Source organism: Eptesicus fuscus, chromosome 10, assembly GCF_027574615.1.
Source record: "Eptesicus fuscus isolate TK198812 chromosome 10, DD_ASM_mEF_20220401, whole genome shotgun sequence".
Classification (NCBI taxonomy): domain Eukaryota; kingdom Metazoa; phylum Chordata; class Mammalia; order Chiroptera; family Vespertilionidae; genus Eptesicus; species Eptesicus fuscus.
Window position 1 is genome coordinate 45705891 of NC_072482.1, and position 16551 is coordinate 45722441.

At 45.7% G+C, this 16551-nt stretch overlaps 1 protein-coding gene across 1 annotated transcript; it reads right to left on the reverse strand.

The window, feature by feature from the left end:
• Positions 1–3602: 3602 nt before the first annotated feature.
• On the reverse strand, positions 3603–16551 carry GABRR1 (gamma-aminobutyric acid type A receptor subunit rho1). The gene is made up of 8 exons (XM_008148825.3): positions 16446–16551; positions 14601–14668; positions 13501–13724; positions 11039–11121; positions 8759–8899; positions 6668–6820; positions 4846–5042; positions 3603–3914 (listed from the first exon to the last, which is right to left on the reverse strand). Exons 1-8 carry the CDS (start codon positions 16462–16464, stop codon positions 3621–3623), a joined length of 1179 nt encoding a protein of 392 aa, XP_008147047.2. The 5' UTR covers positions 16465–16551; the 3' UTR covers positions 3603–3620.

Here is a 16551-nt window from a genome sequence, read left to right on the forward strand (position 1 = left end):
CTAATCTAAATTTAATTACAGATTTAAAATATTTTCTCTTTACTGACTTAATTATTTCCCCCCCATCACCATGTATCCCCTCTGTGCCCTTTTCCGCCTCTACCCACCTTCCGCCCCTCTGCCCCGCAATCACCACACTGTTGTCCATATCCATGAGTTATTTCCCCTTTTTTTGTTTCATATATTTTTATTGATTTCAGACTGTCAGGAAGAAAGAAAGAGAGAAATATCAATGATGAGAGAGAATCATTGATCGGCTGCCTCCTGCACACCCCACACTGGGGATTGGAGCCCACAACCCGGGCATGTGCCCTGACACAGATCAAATCGTGACCTCCTGGCTCATAGGCCAACACTCAACCACTGAGCCATGCTGGCTGGGCGATCTCTCTCCCTTTTAACCCCCTCAATCTCTCCATGTAGTGACTTCATTTTAAAAGCAGGCCTGAATAGGAGGCATGTATAAAACAAGCACGTGGGACTATGAATAATTAAGTTGCTATGTGTCATATAATAAGATAGAGGATAGCTGATATTTAGCTTGCCTCTTAAAATTTTCAGACTGTTTTTTTTAGTTTCAACATATTTTGTAATCTAATTTTATAGATGAGGGTGGCGCATTTTGGTATGTACGAAGTTAATATTTTCAAGTAAGCAATTACTGTCTACTACCATCAGATGACAGTAGTTTTAAAAAACATCTTAATATATATTAAAGTATGTTTAAAAAAGTAGAATGTTAATAAATGTTCATCTAATAGAGATTGTCATGTGTTTTTTTCCAACATCACATCTAAAATGCAAATATACGAAGATAAAACACAATCACCCAAATATACTATTTTATGATCATTAATATATCATTATCACAGATGTTCGTGTGCTTTTAAATTATAAATGTTATGTTATTCATATGAGAATTTTAAAGAACAATTAAGTCCTTTTGCTTAAAAACTGATGTTTTAATGGTCTTAGAACCTGAAAATATAAACCAGAAAAAAATATCAGGTCACGGTATCCCAGCCTTCCCTTTATTCAAGGGCTTCTGAGGCTATAATTTGGCTCAAATCTGAGACTTTATTAAGGGGCTGTGACTCTGTTTTTATTATTTGAGTTAGATTTTTGTTCATTTGACCTACAACTGTTAGGTTTATACAGATCACAAAAGAATTTAGCAGGCTTCCTATTTCATTTCTGAGAACACTGAGTAACAAACGAATGCCATAGATCTGTGTGCGTTCGACTATCTTGATTGCTGCTTTGACTCTGCTGTCCATTGCGGTAAACTTTGGCCACTGAGTGCCACCACTTGGCCCCTGCCACCCAGGATCCAATTGCTGCCATTTTATTCAGGTTTTCCGGTTGGGTCACTGCAGTTCCCACGATAGCGTGTGGCCTACAGAGAAGAGCAGTCGCAGAGCTCTTCAAGGGGCTCCATTCGCAAATGTACTGCTCCAAGTATTGGACCTTCCCAATACGGGTGAGTAGGTTTCACATGACAAACCCACTCTATGGTACTTTGCTGTAGTAGCTCCCGCAGACTAGTACAGCATCCTATGTGCTGGTTCAAATGGTGGAATTTCCCAAACGAAGCAGATGGAAGCTCAGACGATGTACCCTGGGAACCTGCTAGAATCTAGCAGCTAGATGACTTAAGGTGGCCTTGGTCATTAGGAAAAAGCCCTTGGCAAAGAAAGATGTCTGTGAAGAGTTTGATTGAAATTGTTTCATAAAATAAGCATAAAAAAGTAATGTTTTAAAATAAAATTTAATATTATAGTTAACAATTAACTATTTTTTTATATCCCGAGTATCAAAAAACTTTTTTTGATGAGCTTCTATTAGGGAAAATGGGAAGTTGCCTTAGGATTTGTGCAAATATGTTTTGTGTGTGTGTGTTTTTGTTAATCCTTACCTGAGGCTGTTTTTTCCATTTATGTTTAGAGAGTGGAAGGAAGGGAGAGAAACATTGATGTGAGAGAGACACATCAATTGGTTGCCTCCCACATATGCCTCTACTGGGCCAAGAATACCCAGGGATTGAATCTGCAACCCAGGTATCTGCCCTTGACCGGGAATCGAACCCAAGGCCCTTTGGTGCATGGGCTGATACTCTAACCACTGAGCAACATAGGCCAGGGCTGTGTTTTTGTGTGTTTTTTTCCAGATGGGAATAAAGTATATAGCCCTTCCTGTATATGAAAAATACCACAATATTATTTAGTATAAATGATTAGTCAAATTAACTTGGAATGAAAATTACATTATTATGTATAGCATTCACTTTATTAAAGTGAGTTTCAAACAAATGCTGTTTGGATAAGTTTGATGGGGGTTGATCCTATAGATATATATTAGTAACTATTTGTTTAAAACGATGCATCAAATTAGAACCCTCTCCTTTGTCCCATGCCCTGACATTAGTGGCCATTGTTTTCTGGTTCAGAGGAAATGCTGATATTCACTGAGTCTGAATGCAGATGTCCAGTGATGTCTTCCCATTTCTTTTGCTTTTTGGTGTTGTTTTTCTCTTCACAAACCATGTGAGTCTTTCTCATCCTAATAAGTTACAGGTAGTCCCAAACTATGCGTTTTCTTAAAGTGTTTATATGGGGAAAAATCAGTCTATTCCCAAGTTCCTTGGTAAAGATATTACCGAGGAAGGACTTTGAACTAGGACGTGCTCCACGGTGGAGATATAAGGCAGGGGACACTTAAACACAAGTTCGCGGGGCTAGTTATCGCTACCACAAAACTGACAAAATGCCATGCATGCCCCTTATCCTCAAAGTATCCCGACCAGGGAAATTCCTACCCAAGTCAAAGCAATTGCACCATCTAAGGAGCTTTTCTCGTGAAGAGGTGAAACTTCATGATCCACGAGATGTAAATGCAAATAGGAATATCATTGTTGCCTTGTAGTAAAATAAACATGAGGCAACACACTAAAAATAGGTAATAGGCTATAAACTGAAGCATGAATTTTGGTCAGCGTGGGGACTTTTAGGTGCATGTATGTTTCTTTTTTTTAAAATATATTTTATTGATTTTTTTACAGAGATGAAGGGAGAGGGATAAGTGTTAGAAACATCGATCAGGTGCCTCCTGCACACTCCCCACTGGGGATGTGTCCGCAACCAAGATACATGCCCTTGACCGGAATTGAACCTGGGACCCTTCAGTCCATAGGCCGACGCTCTATCCACTGAGCCAAACCGGTTAGGGTGCATGTATGTTCATACAAATGAACTTTAGGTGTAGTCCAGGTGCTCCTCATCCAGAGAACGTAACACAAAGGAAATCATTCCTGTGAATAAGCGTTTAGGGTCTAAAAGAGGTTGAACTACAGTGTGCCCACAAGCCTGTCTGTATTTCCAGGAGATTCCAGTAACAACTCTCTTCAGTTGCTATGGGTATTGTATTTATGCAGCACCTAGCATCATTCTGTGTGTACAACAGATGGTTCCTAAGTGCAAATTAAACCAGCAAGTCTCTTGCCAAGGTAGTTTTGGACAAGGGTAGATACTGGGAACTTTTTTTTTTTTCCATAACCTTACTTTTTATACAGACGTTTCTGTAGTACACACAAAAGAACGTGAACTTTATAGGATTACAGGCATCTATGAGAAAATTGACCAGTATATTAAATTGAATAAAATGTACGCTGCTGGAAAAATGATCCTGGAGTATTTATCGATGGCGTGGGTGTCGATCCTCATGCTCACGTAGCTGCTCCTCCGACTTTTCCTCCGCGGGGAGCTCCTCTCGGTGGCCAGTGTGAGCTGCACCATCATCCTGTCTGGCTTCTCGCCATTCTCCGGCGTGTAGTTGCCCAGGTCATTCACCTCCACGTCGCTGTAGCTGCCGTCCAGCATGACAGCGCGTGGCTGAGGCAGTCCACAGGTGCAGGGAAACTGCGAACACAGCACACACACGTTGGGATGTGAGCTCAGCTTCCTCTCTCAGAAGCCCTTCTTAGGAGAAACTGCATGGCGGAGGGGGTGGCCCTATTCTGGTTTCTTTTATTCCCAGTTGGGGTGGGAGGTGGGAAAATAATGGTGGTAGCACAGTAAACATTCTAAAGCAGCAGGTTGTTTGTTTAGCTAAAGTCTACACATCAGCTCTTAGGAAACTTCATGTCACACCAGAGACCAAGAGGAATGTTCATGGCCAGAGAACCGCCCTCTTCTCCACCAGATCATTAGCTGCTAGCAGCCCGGATACAAATGTTTACAGATAGCACCCCTGAGAGAGAGAGGAGCGGGGCGAGGAATTTGAAAAGTGTGGCCTTGTAGCAATAGTTTGCTACTCTACAGCATAGTTAGAGTTTTCTGTAAGAGATAACCACTGAGCTGCAGGCAGGAGGAAGAAAGGAAAATCAGGTGGAAGGGAAAATAGCCTGGAAAATGATGTGAGGTGTTTGAGATCACATATGAAGGAAAATTCCTTAGAATGGCATATGTGCTTCCCTGGAAGCTTCTTTAATTACACCTCTGCGCCATTAAGTAATTTGTTCCACCATGCTGAATTGTCATTTATTTTTATCACTATGAACACCACCCAAATTAAAGGGACCAATGTCTTAGTTAACTTGGCTTAGCAGCTCCTGGTATATGGTAGGTGCTAAGTACGTGTTTGAATGAATGAGGGGTGTAGCCCAGAGTGACACTGCGCACTGCTTCAACACGGTGTTTTGTTTCCTCTTCCCACCGAGCCCATCAAGTAGGTGGAAGAAGGTGCGTCAGCCCCATTGTACAGAGGACGTCGGCCCTGCCCAAGGCCCAAGGTCCAGAGCTGGACCAGGCTACGTGCCTGAGCAGACAGTTTAGCTCATGGGAAAGTCACCTTCTCCCGCAGCTTCCGCTCCTTCCGCTCCTGCACGGTGGTCAGGTAGTTGACGGCCGCGTACTCCAGCACCGAGAGGAACACGAACACAAAGCTGACCCAGAGGTAGATGTCCACGGCCTTGATGTAGGAGACGCGGGGCATGGAGGCGTTCACGCCCGTGATGATGGTGGACATGGTCAGCACCGTGGTGATACCTGCAAACAGAGTGAGGAATAAGCACCTGCTTGTCTTTCACCAAGCATACCAGAGGGCTTCACACCGCTGTTCTTTGTCCCTCCTGATCCTTCGGCCTCAGATGTCTACATCCCTGCCCCTCCGTCTAACAAACACTCGTCCTTCAGGATTTAGCTTTCAGGAAGCTCTCCATGCCTCCTCCCCTCAAGGTCACCCTTCCCCACTTTGTATACCTGCTTACTCATCCTAGCACCTGCATCACCTTCTCCTGTTGCTAAGAACCCCAGACATTTTGGCAGCAAGACATTTATTTCCATTCCATTGTTAAAAATTACATAAATGTTTCTTGTAACTACTTCTCTAAAGAAGGAAACAAGTACTCGGGTTTATTTGACTATTTGTGTCCTTGTTGCTGTGGTCTAGTCCTGCAGTTCCAGGCCTGTATCATCAACTATCAGGATGCCTCTGGCAGAACCCCTCCCCCACTCCTCCCCTGGCTGGGCCTGCCTGCCTATTCAGCAATGTCCATTTTATCAAAGATGATGATGTTAACCTCATTTAAAGGAGACAGGTATTTAAAATTAGAATGTATATATATATATTTTCGCACAGTAACTGTTTAAGCAACAGAACAACTGTTAAAGGACAGGGCATCTGTCAGTGGAAATTTGCTCGGGATTTCAAATTAAGCTCAGAACATTTGCTTGCAAACACTAAATCACAGGGGATTGGGGTCATCTTAAGGGCCAGCTCCAACCCAGTTTCACTAAAACCTGGTGGGTCACCCTCTCCCTTGAAGTCCCTGAACTGTCTGAGCAATAATACTAGTAGCGTGTGATTGAGTAGGTGCAATATTCATTTATTTATTTGTTACTTTAAATAATTGTATTGATTTTTAGAGAGAGAAGAAGGGAGAGGGGAGAGAGAGAGAGAGAAACATCAAGGTGAGAGACAACAGCAATTGTCTCCTACCAGGGATGGAGCCCACAACCCAGGCATGTGCCCTGACCGGAAATGGAACCAGCAACCTTTTGGTGCATGGACTACGCCCAACCAACTGAACCACACTGGCTCGGGCTAGTCAGTGCAATATTTAAAATGGGGAAGAGAGTTGGTGGCAAATTGCTATAAATGGAATGCTCATAGAATAGGGGTTCTCAGACTTGAGTACGCATAAGAATTAGTGGGAGAACTTGTTCAAAATGCAGGCCCCTGGTCCTCTCTCTGGATTCTAACTCGGTACATAGAGATGATATGCAGGATTCTTCTTTTTAAAAATGTCCACTGGAGATTCTGTCACAAAGATTCCCTGGGCCACTTTTGAGAAAACCTGTTATTGAATGTGATTTCCTTTTGCAAGTGGGCAGAGAAAGCACCCACAGACCGAGACCACCCACCCCAAAGCGAGGCTCAGACAAGACTGAAGTTGGAATGTTTGCATGGCACCGGGGGCGGGGGGACCTGAAAACAGCTTTTCTACCTGGGTTTTTAATAACGGTCCTTTACCTGTGGATAAAGACCTTGCAGTGTTTCCAAGTTATAACGCCAAACAGTGGCTTAGGACCACTTGGAAATGAGGGTTTTATCTGGAAGGCATTATTTGTGTTTTCAGGTGCTTGGCATGCGCACGTGAAATATTCCTTACCTAAGGGGACTCTGGCAGGCACAGCTCTGCGGTCGATCCAGAAGGACACCCAGGACAGCATGACCATCAGGGTGGCAGGGAAGTAGGTCTGGAGCAAGAAGAAGAAGATGTGGCGACGCAACGTGAAGTTAATGTACAGACGGTTGTACCAGCCTGGGGGACACAGGAAGAAAGCACAGCACACACCATGGCTATTCAGCTCCTTCGTAAATCAAATTTTATTCAGGGAATCATCAATGTCTTAGACACTGCACTGGAACCTTGCCATACCTTCACAAAGTCGAGGTGAGAAAAACCATGGAACGGAGTGATTATATGTTACCCATACCACACGGATGATTCCATCTCAAGAAATCTTTGACCCCTGTTCTATATACAAAGGGAACCCCTTGAGAAGGTCATTTAAGGCTCTTGTTACTCACACTATGGACAGGACCCAACAGCATCACCTAAGAGCTTAGAAATGTAGACTCTCAATCCCCACTCCAGATCTACTGAATCAGAATTTTCTCTTAATAATATTCTGCATGTGATTCATACACACAGTAAAGTTGGAGAGGCACAGACTTAAACAGCCCCCTTTGGATTGTTTTATGTGTGAAAATGTGTTTATAAGTTAGAACCTCAAGCTAAACACAGCATCGCATTCAGGAACACAGTGAACAATCACAGGTCCAGCCATGCTTCAGCTTGGCCTTTGTGTTCTTTACAAGGGAAAAATGCACGGAGGAGATGAGAGGAATGGGAGCACAATGAAAGGAAAAGGCAGGATAAGCTTGAGATAACAAGGACTGGAAATAAAATGGGGACTTGGCAACATTAATTGGAAAACTTGGCGTCCAATTGGCAAGTTTAATGCAGTGTTTATAATTATAACAGTTCCAGAAAGTGACTGTAGAGGTGCTGTAGATGGAATGTTTTGTGTCTTCCCCCGCCTCCCCCAAATCCATAGGTTGAAACCTAATGCCCAGTGTGATGGTCTGGTGAGGAGGGACCTTTGGGAGGTGATTAGGTTATGAAGGGGGAGCCCTCGTGAATGGGATTAGTGCCTTACAAAAGAGACCACAGAGCGTCTGTGAGGACAAACGAGAAGGGGCTGTCCACGAACTAGGAAGTGGGCTCTCATCACCGAGTCTGCCAGCACTTTGATCTGGGACTTCGCAGGTCTGGGAAATGATTTCTGTTATTTAGGAGCCACCCAATCTGTAGAGCAGCCCAAATAGACTAAGACAAAAGGGAGCCTTACAGTGCTAAAGGTTCAACGAATGGGGAGCCCCTGAAGAACCAAGATTCATGGGTGACATATAAAGAAGGTAAGATGTGCTAGATTGCCATAATATGTTGGAAGTAAAAGGATGCCCTATGTTTACATCAGAAAGACTTAAAAGGTTGCACTTCCCTCTGTCGTCAATCCTGCTATGTGTTAGCAATGGAAACTGCATAAAGATTCTAGCAAAATCATCCTGGGAGGTGATTAGTCAAGAAAGAGGCAAGGGCTGGAAAGAAGGGACCTCAGCTGTTAACTTCAGATTCCAGAGAAAAGACCACAGAGCATACCCTCAGGCAACAGGCGGTGGCAAGCCTGCCCAGAACCTTGGTTCAAGAAACAACACTGCCCACAGGGAAGTGACCAGTAGTTCTTGCACCGAGGCTCACAAGAAGGGCACAAGAAGGATCTGTGCAAGCAGCACAGTAAGAGGGGATCGCTTAAGACCGGAGCCCCGCAGAGGGCCTGGCAGAAGCAGAGAGAATGTGAATGGAAAACGACAGACCTGAAATTGGACTCTTCCTTGCCTGCAGAGAACAGGGGGTTTGGTAATCATATCAGGGTGAGCTGCCTGATGCTAAACAGCCATTACTGATGTTTTCTAGATTCTCACTTCTGATGCTTTGTTGACGTCAAAAAAAATCACCTCCACCCAATGCTCACCACACCCTAGACCTGATTTAGGATTCCCTTCTTTGGTGTCTAATTCAAGTGGCTCAGGCTCTACTCACTTGACCACCAGTCCGAACCCTTTTTTAAAACAGAGGATGGCCCATCCCATTCAGGCTAGTGCTCAGCAGGCCCTCGGCCCGCCCCACGCCCACCTGTGCTGCTGTAGAAGGCCAGCTTAGTGGTGGTGTGGAATTCTTGAATGAGGAACTGGGAGAGTGAGATCCGCTCGTCTGTCTTTAACGAGTCATTGCCTTTCTTCCAGTACAGCATCAGGTCATCTTCTGTATACGCATCTGAAAAGATGGGAGAGCGCGTGAGGCACGTGGCGGTGGGAAGACACGCCTGTCTGTGCAGCTCTGTGGCACAGAGCTCATAATCCCTGCAAAAGGGTTCACCCCGCAATTCAGCCTGCCATCTATTCAATTAAACCAAGTGAAATCGCTGTTTCCGTAGATCACAAGTGGTTAAATAACGGCAGAATTGCATATGGTTTTCAGCCTTCAAAACCAAGGTAATTTAGCCCTTTCGTCTTTCAAAGTGTAGGGATGCCTTTTACCACTCTCAGTGATAAGGGCTGCATTCCAGGAAGGAAAGACCCAGAAAGAGACGGGAGCAGAGCCCATCCCTGTTCTGTAGGCCTCCAGTTGCTCCTGCCCAGGGTAAAATCAAAGGCGTTTCCCAGGAGGATCACTCCCTCTGGCACTACCATTCCCCACCCCCTGCCCGCTTTTGGTGAGTACATTGCTTACTCCAAACCTACCGGTGGCCTGGGCAGAACGAGATAAAACCAGAGGTGCCAGCCCAGTCTGCTCATGTGCAAACAGTTCTTTGCAGGACCCCCAGTGCTCTATTTTCCTATTCTTTTTTTATTCTAATTCTAACCCTCAACCTGTGTGATGGTCCATTTTGTGTGCCCACTTGGGCTAGGCTATAGGACTTGGGTATTCAATCAAATACTTAGGTGTTACTGTGCAGATGTTTTGCAGAGGTGACGTTTACAATCAGTTCCCTTCAGGTAAAGGAGATGACCCAGGGATATCTGGGTGGGCCTGATCCAATGGAGAGGCCTTAAGAGCAGACCTGAGGTTCCCCCAGGGAAAAAGAAATTCCACGTACGGGCAGCTGGGTCAGATCCTGCCCAGAGCGCCCAGCCTGCCCTTCCTGATGGGCAGGATGTCCGACTTGCCTCGCCAGCGCCCGGGCCCATGTAAACCAATTCCTTGCATTAAGTCTCTGACCATCAATCTCCTATGGCTCTGCTTCTCTGGTGGCCCTGACGGATACAGCCTGGAAGAAGCTACGTTCCAGGTGGAGATGCCTGGGTGTACTGGGAAAACAAGCTTCCGGAGCCCACGAGCTGAGTCCTTCTTGGCTCCATGTCCTCAGCAAGTCTCGTCCCTCCTTTGTAGGATGAAGAGAACACTAACCCTGCTCCCGGGATCTTTTGAGGATTGAATGACAGGACAGGTGTGAGGCTACTATGCAGTAGGTAGTCACTACCACGGTCCTGGGTTTCATTACACCCTTTTCCCACATTCAGCGCCCTGCAGACCTGTCCACTGGCCCCTGCTATGTGTGGGGTCAACATCCTTGCATTCCTCGGCTGGATTAATGGAAGCAGGGGACCCCTGATCCACGCCACCAGCCCAGGCTGGCTTACAAAAGTGCCCTGGGGCAATGAGGACTTTGACCAGCTGGGAAGTGCCAGTGGTTGTGTGCTAGTGTGGAAGGGGTATACACGTTGGAGTTATGGAATCCAGACAATGCCCACCCGAGGAAGCCTTTGGGCAGAGATTGGCGAATGGGACAGGTACACAGAGAACTAGAGATGTGAGTGGCTAGTCCTCGCCCCTGCCTCCACCTTGCTCTTCCCTGGGCCTGCTGTTTTCCTTTTCTAGGACTTCCATGTGTGCAAGTTGCCTGAAGTCCCTGGGTTGTGCCTGAGACTCTCAACCACCACCTGTGCTCACCGTGGCAATTCCCCCAGACTTGTTTTTGCCAGGAAATTCTTTCTTCAACAAAATCTTATTTAGAAGAGCAATAAAACAGATAAAAACTGAGCTCTCCGGATGGAGTGTGTGTACGAGTGTTGAGCCGGGGACTTGGCAGGAGGCCCGGATCTCCTGAGCCCTCTCCATCGCTTCCCAAGCAGTGACCCTGGGAAACTCTGGGAAACCTCCAGGTTCCACAGAACAAAACTGAAAACCATTGCCATAAACATTACTAGTCAAAAGGTCAATTATGGGAATAGAAGGTTTTAGTCCCGAATTGTTCCTGGTTTTAAAAAATTTCCCTAGACTTAGCTCCCATCTAAAAGTCGCTTTAAAAGCACAGTGGTGACTGAGGAACACACACTGTCCTGCTGCTGAAAGTTGGAGGTGTTCAGAGCTACTTAGGAGCTGCATGCTAACGGCCGGCACAAGGCTACTCACAGCTTTCAATTTCAAGCGAGCAGGTTTGTGTGTCCAGGGGAAACCTGCTGAAGTCCATATTGCACATTGCGGTCACTGTGACCCTGAAAACAAGAAGAAAACGTCCGGGTTCTCAGAGGATGCAAAACACAAGTGCACAATGCAAAAACAAACAGGAAAGGCCTCTGCTTCCTTCAGTAGAATTGCCTCCTTCTTATAATTCCTAAGCAACGCGTCAGGATCTAGATGGAGCCGTTTATGAGTGATACCCTCCTTAGCATACTCTTAAGTATTTAAGTTTAACCCCAGTGTCAGTGTGAGGCAAACAGAATGCCTCTGCTAACTCCTATCACATTCATGCATTTTAAGGAAGGAATGGTCTCAGTCAATATAACTGTGATATAAAAGAAACCATAAGACCGTACATATACAGGCATACCTCATTTTATTGTACTTCACTTTATTGTGATTCACAGAAGTGTCTTTTTACAAACTGAAGGCAAGACCCCACCCCGCCAGCAGCAAAAAGATTACGACTCGCTTTGTTGCAGTGGTCTAGAATTGAACCTACAATATCTCCGAGGTATGCCTGTATTGTTCCTCTGGTTTGAGATACATTCAAGTTCTTCTGTTCTTTCATTGATCATATTGATATCAATATATTGATATTCAATATGTTGATGTTTATTATATTGATATTATATTTGTGTACTATGTTTCAGAAGTAATATTAATGAAGCACTTAATGCCAGTTGCCAAATGCAGCACTTTTTTTTACAGTGCTCATATTTTTATATTGATAATAATGTCTTCTAATGAATATAGATGTTTTTCGTGCATAAGCCCATGGAGACTATATAATGGAAAAACACTGAAAGATCTTAGTGTACCAACATGCAAGCATCTAATGGTTTTGTTCTATAATTTACACAGGAAAACAGGCTTCTGAATCAAAGAATTAACAAGTAGATCATCAGTCATAGAAGAAAGCTCTCCCATCGTATGACAGGACATGATGGGAATGGCTGGTATTCAACATACTATTTTTTCTTCAGTAACAGAAAATTGGCTATGCAGAAGTTGTAGAAAAACAGACATGGGTTAGATTACACCACAGACTGTGCATGTTCAGTGTGTGGGTTACAAGTGAAGCATCAAGTCAGGGTGCACCCACCCACATTCCGGTCCACATACACTTAACTCTTCCCAGCAACACCCTGGCACCCAGAATGCTCTTCATACAAATTTATTCTGTTAATTAATCAATGAAAAGATGAAGTTGGAAGATGATATATTAGAACATATTTTAGGAGTCAACCTGTTGCTGACAGAGTTGACAATATCCAGCTACTCTATGTTTTTCCCCAAATAAATCTCAAAATGGTCGTGTTTAGAAACTTAGGCCTCTTTTTTTCCCCCTTTTAAATCAAACAAACGCATGATTTTATTTGCAATAAAAACATCAAATCATCTGTTTTTAGGCACAAGGAGGCTCACTGACAACGTTGATTCTGAACACACAGGTCTTCCCTGCTCTTGTCCCTCTGTTCTGCCTCGTGCTGTCACATCCAATAATATGTTGAATCAGACATCTAGCGGCTCATGAGAGCCGATGGCTGGATTTTCAGGAGGTTTGCAAGCTGGTTGTTAAACATAGCCATTATTAAAATTAAATTATATAAATTTAAAATTAAATAAGCACTAAAATAAACTTAATAAATATTCAAAACTCATCACTTCTGAATTATTTTTCATTATCTATACTCCTGAAGTTACATACAGCTACTATACTGCATTTATATGGTGGAAATACTATCTAAAGATGAGCTACCACCCATTTCTTCCCAACACTGCATTCAGTGACATCGGATAGCTTGAAATCAGCCAGGATGGGCATATCCACACTACAGAAACTGGCAAATTCTGCAAGCCAGGGCTTGATTTATTGCTTTGCTGACTGTTTAGACTTAAGAAAGTGTCTAAAGAAAGCGGATTAAACCTAACGGTGTGTTAGGTTTAATCCTAACACATCACCATTACATGCAAAAAAAAGGGGGGTGTTGGTAAGGGGATCAGAGAGCTGAAGGAGGGGAGTCTTTGAAAAGAATGCATTATTTATTTCTCTGACTCCCACTAGAAGACTAAAACTTTTATTATAGTAAAGGTTTTCCATTGAAATGTAACAGACAGGGTAGAACATAAATCATAACTATCAGCTTGAGGAATTTCCCCCAGTGTATTTTCAGGACTGAGCAATTCTTGACTCATGTGTAAGAGTCCGTTTTCCTTGATGTGGAAAAGGTGACAGCTCCCGAAAGGTTAAAGGCCAGCTGTTCAAGGCCAAAAAGCCAAGCACCTGTTGTAGAACCGATGACTTTCTCGGCTAAGACAAATGGCTTGCCTTTCTTCCCAAGCTTGAGGTATAAAACACACACCACCTCCGCAGGTGGGAGGGCCCGGAGGGCGGTGGCCACGGGCCTTACCTGAGGCTGTAGAGCACTTTCCCGTCGGGCTGGACCCGCAGCATGACGTTCTCCGTGGTGGTGTCGTGGATGAAGGAGCGCTTGGAGTGCACAAAAAACATGTCGGGGACCCAGATCTTCTTCACCAGCCGCCCGTCAAACGTCATGCTGAGGTTGTTGGTGCTGGGGAAGGACAGCCTCTCGTCCTTCCAATAGTGCCTCAGGTAGAGGGTCATGGTGAAGTCCTGGGGCAGAGGGCAGAGAGGGGGACCCCACACGCTGAACCCACGGGTTGTCAGCAAGACACTCTCTACCCCTGTGGACCCATCACCAGGCTGGGAATGAAACTGAGGCGCCAGCACCATGCCCGCTGTCGGAGGGCCCCGGGCTCGCACAGGGCAGCAGGAGACTGAATGCCTCTGGAAGCAGCGCTCACCTGCTGAGGGGGATGGATCAGGGCCCCAGCGCCCTGGACACCCTGTTGGGACAACCCTGAAGTGCGTTCTGTGCTGACTCCCAGAGTACCCCAATGGGACGGCGTTGCACACCCCCATAGTAAGCGATTTGATGGCACTGACCTTTTTGCTTCATTCCCTTCCCTGTCCCACCTTCCCACTCTCTTCTCATGTTTCCTGGAATCGTCTCCCAAATAAACTCCTTGTGCTAAAATGCTGTCTCAGGTCTGCTTCTTGGGGAACCCAAACGAAGACAAGGCCCTCAAAAGTTCTGTAAGTAAAGGAGCTCCAGACGGTTCTATTTTTTAAAACCTAAACCCAAAGATGACAAAAAGGGACACTCTGCTTCTGCGTTTCCGCAGCCAGACAGAATCCGCAGCGGTGGGAGGCGCCTGGCCACGTGGCAGCCGCAGCCTGGGGCCCTGCTGTTTATGTTCGAGAGCCTTTGCCCAGAGAACACGTCCCGATGCCAGGAGCCGGGCCCAGGAGGGGGAAGATCAACTCTGTCATCTGGCTCTGCTTCAGACCGCTTGGGAGGCTTTTGGTAAGTGTCTTACCCTCCCTGAGCCTCTGTGCCATGAGTGTGGGAATGCCCACTGCCAGGGCGGAGCTCTGGCCCAGCACGGCCCTGTGTGGATTCCCGTGGCCAGAAAGAGAAGCACTTACCATATCGACTTCTGAGATGCTGTCCAAGCTTTCCACCTGCACGTCCACGCCAACAGGAATGGCCGGACCTGCGGACAGGGAAAGGCAAGAGCATTTAGTCTTTTAACTTAAAACTTTTACTATGAAAAATTTAGGCATAAGGAGCATTTCCAGGAAGTTTGCAAGCTCCCCTGGAACCTCAGTGTATGTCAGATTTGAAGGTCTGTGTTCCCACAGATTTAAAGGTCTGGTATTCCCACGCTGAAGTCAAACCAGAGATCAAAGAATGGAATCATGGGCTGGCTCCCTGGAATATTCCAGCAAAAGTTTAAAAATATGTATTGGTCTTAATCATCCCTGTCAGTGGTCGGCAAACTCATTAGTCAACAGAGCCAAATATCAACAATACAACGATTGAAATTTCTTTTGAGAGCCAAATTTTTTAAACTTAAACTTCTTCTAACGCCACTTCTTCAAAATAGACTCGCCCAGGCCATGGTATATTGTGGAAGAGCCACACTCAAGGGGCCAAAGAGCCGCATGTGGCTCGCGAGCCGCAGTTTGCCGACCACTGATCCAGGTGATCCTGAAACAAGGACGTTAATATACCATATCCCTGGTTGGTTACACATGCTCGTGTAAAGGTACAATGAAGACCGAGGTCAAAGCTGATCAGAACCAGGCCTGGCCTGAGGAGTTACTCCTTAGCATGAGGTCATCCACTTTATTTTTTATATCTTCCTCCTGATTTTGCACCCTCTTTCATCGTGGAAGCCAATGCCTCTGTCAGGCCATGAGAAAGGCATTGCTTGGTAAATAGGCACCCAGAACCAAAGTCATGCTCAGAGGATTTGCCAAGCCCACAGATCTGCATTTTGGCCACATGATGGAGTAGCTTGCAGGGCTGGGGAGGGCAGGGGGCGGGGGGCGGGGAGAGATGATACACCAGGTGTCCTTGAAACCATTAGATTTTGTTTTTTTTGTTTTTGCATTTCTAGGTCATGAGAACTTAATATTCATAAAGGGTGAAAAAAGGAAACGTTCTAAAGGCGTGGATTGCTGCCCCTTTCCTCCCTGCTTTCAGGCACGTGGGGCAGGCACAGAGCACACTTGGATCGTCATGTGAAAAGGTGGGTTTGAATCCAACAGCAGCAGATTATGGACTGAATAGCGACTCCCTTCTAGAACCTGTTTATTCTTTGGGTGAAAGTACTGGAAAACATAAAAGGCATGAGAATTATTTCTCAAATAAGTATTTTCTTTTTCTAGGAAAAATGCCCCATAAGGACGAAATCCTATGTGACACTAAGCGGGCTGAAATCTGGCAGCTGCAGGCTAAGCTTCAAAGGGCTTTGGCATCCCTCTACACTAAATGATTATTTTTCTCAAGCTACTTTCATTTAATTAAACCCAGCAGTCCACCCTCTGCCCTCAGATATGTACCCAGGGTTCTGTCTGCCAGCTTCCAGATGAGAACAAATTTAGCTCAAGGTTGTTATTCAGAGCATTTCCGGAGGCAGCTTTGGGCCGCAGCTGTCCTGTCTCCCCATGCCCTTCCCACAGCCAGCTGCTGGCTTCACCAGCCCTGAGCCATCCTTGCCAGGAGCAGTGGCCTGAGGACAGCTCGGCCTGGCCACGGACCAGCAGGCACCTCCTGAGAGTGTGTTCAGCAGAGCCTGGGTGGGGCCAGGCAGGGCAGATGCTCAGAAGATGCTGGGGGCTCAGTGCCTTGTCCACCAAGCACAACCGAGGCAGACCTGATGAAGGGAGAGCAGAGCTGGGTGGTCCCTCGGCTTGACTTTTGCTCATAGACAGTCTGATGGACCCAAAGAAAGAAGACGATTCCCAGGAGTGCAGGTCTCATACCTCCGAAGCCGGGCCTCATGCTGAAATCATGGTCATCTATCCGCAGAAGCTGCTCTGACTTTGTCAGTGGCGATTTGGTGATGTCGGGGCTTCGTTTCAGAACTGG

Excerpts from the sequence above, each read along its gene's own strand:
- GABRR1 (XM_008148825.3), bottom strand. Across the intron at positions 11,122-13,500 it reads AAAGTGCTCTACAGCCTCAG|GGTCACAGTGACCGCAATGT; the intron begins GTAAGGCCCGTG and ends TCTTGTTTTCAG. Across the intron at positions 3,915-4,845 it reads AGCGGAAGCTGCGGGAGAAG|TTTCCCTGCACCTGTGGACT; the intron begins GTGACTTTCCCA and ends CTGTGTTCGCAG.